This window comes from Mus caroli, chromosome 8 (assembly GCF_900094665.2).
Source record: "Mus caroli chromosome 8, CAROLI_EIJ_v1.1, whole genome shotgun sequence".
Classification (NCBI taxonomy): Eukaryota; Metazoa; Chordata; class Mammalia; order Rodentia; family Muridae; genus Mus; species Mus caroli.
The window spans coordinates 29,797,188-29,802,510 of NC_034577.1; the positions used below are offsets into that span (position 1 = coordinate 29,797,188).

General features: G+C 57.9%; 1 protein-coding gene across 2 annotated transcripts in view; it reads left to right on the forward strand.

The window, feature by feature from the left end:
* Nucleotides 1-1,210: 1,210 nt before the first annotated feature.
* Nucleotides 1,211-5,323, forward strand: part of Mfhas1 (malignant fibrous histiocytoma amplified sequence 1) — a 91,882-nt gene continuing 87,769 nt past the window's right edge. For both annotated transcript variants that reach the window (XR_003837374.1, XM_021169562.2), the window contains exon 1: nt 1,211-4,793. Coding sequence is in view for 1 of the 2 variants with exons in the window: in XM_021169562.2 (XP_021025221.1) it covers nt 1,808-4,793 (2,986 nt within the window). In the remaining variant the exon portion in view is untranslated. The remainder of the gene's footprint in view (nt 4,794-5,323) is intronic.

Here is a 5,323-nt window from a genome sequence, read left to right on the forward strand (position 1 = left end):
ATATAAAATTTTCAAAAAAAAAAATACAAGTGATCTAAAGAAGGCAGTCAGATAGTTTTCAGCCTTGGGATCTGAATTGAATCGGTGAGTTGCTTATCTCACCTAGCTTTACTCCTAGTATGTAGACATTTGAGGACCATGTTCACCCTCCAATTCCCTCTACCCCCGCCCCCCATTTCTCTCCTAACTGTTTTCCTCCACGCCTCTCTCACTCCTTCTTTGCTTGTTTGCTTGCAAATTGAGTCTAATTTGTGTTGCCCTTATTATCGTGGTATGGGACCAACTGCTGGAGCTTTGGCAAGCTATCGGTGACCACACCCTCGATGAAAGTGACTGTCTTTTTCAACCAGTCATTGCCTGTCGCTGTTCCTCAGATAAGGTGATTAAGCAACTGGAAAGGAGAGGTAGAGGTGATCTCTGCGGCCTTGACAGGTTCCACGGCTTTGATAAATTCGGAGATTACTTGAGTATAGATATGATCTCAAACCAACTTCCTCTCAATGGAAACAAACCCACACTGAACCCTGCAACAGCGAAAATGTGTCTGATACTACGGTCATTTCTTTGAATCCACAGAATACGGGGAAGGTCGGATTCAAGATGTAGTATGTTGCATTCGGCTGTGGCGCTAAATGGGATAGTCCGGACTTAAGACATCTTGCATTGCCTCCAACCCCCAACCACCCACAACAGGCCAGAGATGTGCTGGCTCAAACCAGGGGAGCTGAAAATTAGGCTTCGGTTGACCTAGTACAAATAGTCCCCAATAAATGGATTAAAAGGTTCTTTGCTTTTCCCCCATCTGCCTTTTATAACTACCCTCTTGTTCTAAGCTCCTTTGACACCCGGGTCCTTAAATTCTGCTGGCTCTACAGAGGTGTGGATGCATGGCGCATGGGAAGGATGAGCAAGAAAGCCAGCTAAATCCTATGCTTAGGGATGAATAAGAAATCCTTAGAGGCCAGGGCCAACAAAGAGCCTGATGCAGGAGAAGCCAACCCGGAGACCCCGGAGTCCCACACCAGCCTTCAGGACCGCATCTGGTGCGCCTGGCGCAGGGCGAAGTCCACGTCGCCGGCCCCACTGTGGCTGGACCCCCCAAACCCCAAAGCCTGCGCTCACTTGCAACTCCCGCCCCAGGGGCGGTGCCGGGAACAAGCGGCGCCTCCGCCGGTCACGTGGGGGCCGCTCCACCGGGCGGCGCTGTAGCTTCCCGATCGCGCTCTCCCAGCGCCGGGGACGCGGCGTTCGCGCTCCCGCCCGAGCTGCGGGGAAACGGAGACAAGGAGACGCCTTCACCTCCGGCTCCCCGGCCCTGCGCCCGCAGCATGCCGGCCGCGGAGCCGAGCGCCGCCCTCCTCCTGCAGCTCGCGGAGGTGACGCCGCCGGCCTCCGGACCGCCGCTGCGAGGGTAGCGGGGCTGGAGTCGGCTACCGAGGCTCGGCGAGGCGGGCGGAGCTGGAGGAGGAGCAGGCATCCTCCGCGGCGCGGCGGGCGGCGGCCCTGCTGCCCGGCGCGCCCATGGCCCAGGAGCACGGAGAATGCGAGCCGCGCTGCGCGGCCGCAGCCCAGCTCCGAGCCGCTTGCCCGGAGCCCCTCAAACCTGCCTGCGTCGCTGCCGCCCCCCAGTTGCGGGCTCCCGGCCACCGGCTGCGCTAGGACCCACGGCCGCCGGCCGCGCAGGGGTGGTGGCCCGGGAGCCGCTGGAGCTAGAGGGCCCGGGGGCTGGGCGCCCGCCGGAGTCCAGCGCGGCATGCAGCTGCGGGCTCCGGTACCGGCGTGAGGGTTGTCCGCGCGGGGCCCCGCCATGGCTGGCCAGGACAGTGGCAACCTAAAGACGGTGAGGCTGTGGCGGGACGCCGCCCTGAGAGCCAGGAAGCTGCGGAGCAACCTGCGCCAGCTCACGCTCAGCTGCCCCGGGGCCGGAGGCGACCCACTGGAGTCCCCCGACGCCCCCCAGCTGGTGCTGCCGGCCAACATCGGGGACATTGAGGTGCTGAACCTGGGGAACAACGGCCTCGAGGATGTGCCTGAAGGTCTGGGGTCAGCTCTGGGCAGCCTTCGCGTCTTGGTCTTGCGCAGGAACCGCTTTGCCCGGCTGCCCCCTGCGGTGGCGGAGCTAGGCCACCACCTTACCGAACTGGACGTCAGCCACAACCGGTTGACCATCCTGGGAGCCGAGGTGGTGAGCGCCCTGAGGGAGCTGCGCAAACTCAACCTGAGCCACAACCAGTTGCCAGCCCTGCCTGCGCAGCTGGGTGCCCTCGCCCACCTGGAGGAGCTGGATGTCAGCTTCAACCGGCTAGCGCATCTGCCAGATTCCTTCTCCTGCCTCAACCACCTTCGGACCCTTGACGTGGACCACAACCAGCTCACCGCCTTTCCCCAGCAGCTGCTGCAGCTGGCTGCCCTGGAGGAGCTCGACGTCTCCAGCAACCGGCTGCGAGGCCTACCTGAGGATATCAGTGCCCTGCGTGCCCTCAAGATCCTCTGGCTTAGCGGGGCCGAGCTTGGCACGCTGCCCAGCGGCTTCTGCGAGCTGGCCAGTTTGGAGAGCCTCATGTTAGATAACAACGGGCTCCAGGCTCTGCCGGACGAGTTCAGCCGTCTGCAGAGGCTCAAAATGCTCAACCTCTCTTCCAACCTCTTCGAGGAGTTCCCCGCTGCGCTGCTGCCCCTGGCTGGTCTGGAGGAGCTCTATCTTAGTCGCAATCAGCTCACCTCAGTGCCCTCTCTTATCGCCGGGCTGGGCCGGCTTCTCACCTTGTGGCTGGATAATAACCGCATCCGGTACCTGCCAGACTCCATTGTGGAGCTGACTGGCCTGGAGGAGCTGGTGCTCCAGGGCAACCAGATCGCTGTGCTGCCGGACAACTTTGGCCAGCTCTCCCGGGTAGGCTTGTGGAAAATCAAGGACAACCCACTGATTCAGCCCCCTTACGAAGTCTGCATGAAGGGGATCCCTTACATCGCAGCCTACCAGAAGGAACTGGCACATTCGCAGCCAGCCGTGCAGCCCCGACTCAAGCTGCTCCTGATGGGCCACAAGGCTGCAGGAAAGACCCTGCTTCGACATTGCCTCACCGAGGACAAAGTGGAGGGAGGGCAAGGTGGAGGGGACAAGGAGAAGAGCTACCTACCTTTTCCTCCCCTTGGTAGTAAGGGCATCGAGGTGACCAGCTGGACAGCGGATGCTTCCCGGGGCTTGAGGTTCATTGTGTATGACTTAGCCGGTGATGAAAGCTATGAGGTGATACAGCCCTTCTTCCTTTCCCCTGGAGCCCTGTATGTGCTCGTGGTCAACTTGGCCACCTATGAACCTCGCTGCTTCCCTACCACCGTGGGCTCCTTCTTGCATCGGGTGGGTGCCCGGGTGCCTCACGCTGTGGTGTGTATTGTAGGCACGCATGCGGACCTGTGTGGGGAGCGGGAGCTTGAGGAGAAATGTCTAGACATTCACCGACAGATTGCCCTGCAGGAGAAGAACGATGCAGAGGGCCTCAGCCATCTAGCCAAGGTGGTGGATGAGGCCCTGGCTCGGGACTTCGAGCTGCGCTCTGCCAGCCCTCACGCAGCCTACTATGGTGTTTCAGACAAGAACCTTCGGAGGCGCAAGGCCCATTTTCAATACTTGCTTAACCACCGGCTGCAGATCCTCTCGCCCGTGTTGCCCGTAAGCTGCCGGGACCCCCTCCAATTGCAACGCCTTCGAGACAAGCTGCTCTCTGTAGCTGAGCACCGAGAAATCTTTCCCAACTTACACCGAGTCCTGCCTCGATCCTGGCAGGTACTGGAGGAACTGCACTTCCAGCCACCTCAGGCACAACGACTGTGGCTGAGCTGGTGGGACTCTGCCCGCCTGGGCCTGCAGGCAGGTCTGACTGAGGACCGGCTCCAGAGTGCTCTTTCCTACCTGCACGAGAGTGGCAAACTGCTCTATTTTGAGGATAGCCCAGCCCTCAAGGAGCATGTCTTCCACAACCTCACCCGCCTCATTGACATCCTCAATGTCTTTTTCCAGAGAGATGCTTCATTGCTGCTGCATAAACTGCTCTTAGGGACCAATGGAGAGGGGGAAGAGGAGGGGGAAAGTTTCCCCACTATAGCAGTGCCCAGCCCGGGTCAGGACCCACTCCGGGCCACCCAGCTTCATCATTATGTGGAAGGCTTTTTGCTGCATGGGCTTCTGCCAGCCCACATCATTCGGTTGCTGCTTAAGCCTCATGTCCAGGCCCAACAGGACTTGCAGCTCCTGCTGGAGCTGTTGGAGAAGATGGGACTCTGTTACTGCCTCAATAAACCCAAAGGCAAGCCTTTGAATGGCTCCGCGGCATGGTACAAGTTCCCATGCTACGTGCAGAATGAGGTGCCCCATGCAGAGGCCTGGATTAATGGCACCAACCTAGCCGGGCAGTCTTTTGTGGCTGAACAGTTACAGATCGAATATAGTTTTCCCTTCACCTTTCCACCTGGATTGTTCGCACGTTACAGTGTCCAGATCAACAGCCACGTGGTGCACAGGTCGGATGGGAAATTTCAGATCTTTGCATATAGAGGGAAAGTTCCTGTGGTGGTGAGTTACAGACCTGCCAAGGGGGTCCTGCAGCCCGACACCCTGTCCATTGCCAGCCATGCGTCACTACCAAATATATGGACCGCATGGCAAGCCATCACCCCTTTGGTAGAGGAACTGAATGTCCTACTTCAGGAATGGCCTGGACTGCACTACACTGTGCACATCCTCTGTTCTAAGTGCCTTAAGAGAGGGTCGCCAAATCCACACGCTTTCCCAGGTAGGCGGAGAGGGTGTTTGGGAATTTCTGATGGTTTGTCTTATGTTGTGTTTTGGAGACTTTTGTTTCTCGTGTGGCATGAGTGTTTCTGTAGTCTCATAGACTTTCCAGGAAAGCCTTTCAAGGTAAATGAAGGGCGGTCGGCCAGGTGAAATGCTGCCACGAGCATCATTCTCTTCTAATAGAGAGTCTCAGACTGCCAGATTCACACATTTCCAATTCGCCTTTATTGTCCTATGCAAGCTTGCCGCATTTGCGGAAGGCAATCTTAGGTGACCGCACAGAGGTCGGAGGAGTGTGACATTAGACCTGTCTGAGCCTCCATTCTCACAGGCATTAGACACAGATTGATCAGAGGGAGGAGCCTGGGTCTGTGTTGGGGGTCATATTCTTTTGTTTAAAGTCTGTGTGTAACCAGCAAGTTAGAGTTAGGACTGGCTTTTCCCGAGAAATCCAAAGAATGTTCTGTAATCAGGGTGAGTGATGGCTGAGTAGTCAGTCTGTAATGCATGCCTGCCTCTTGAGAGTGC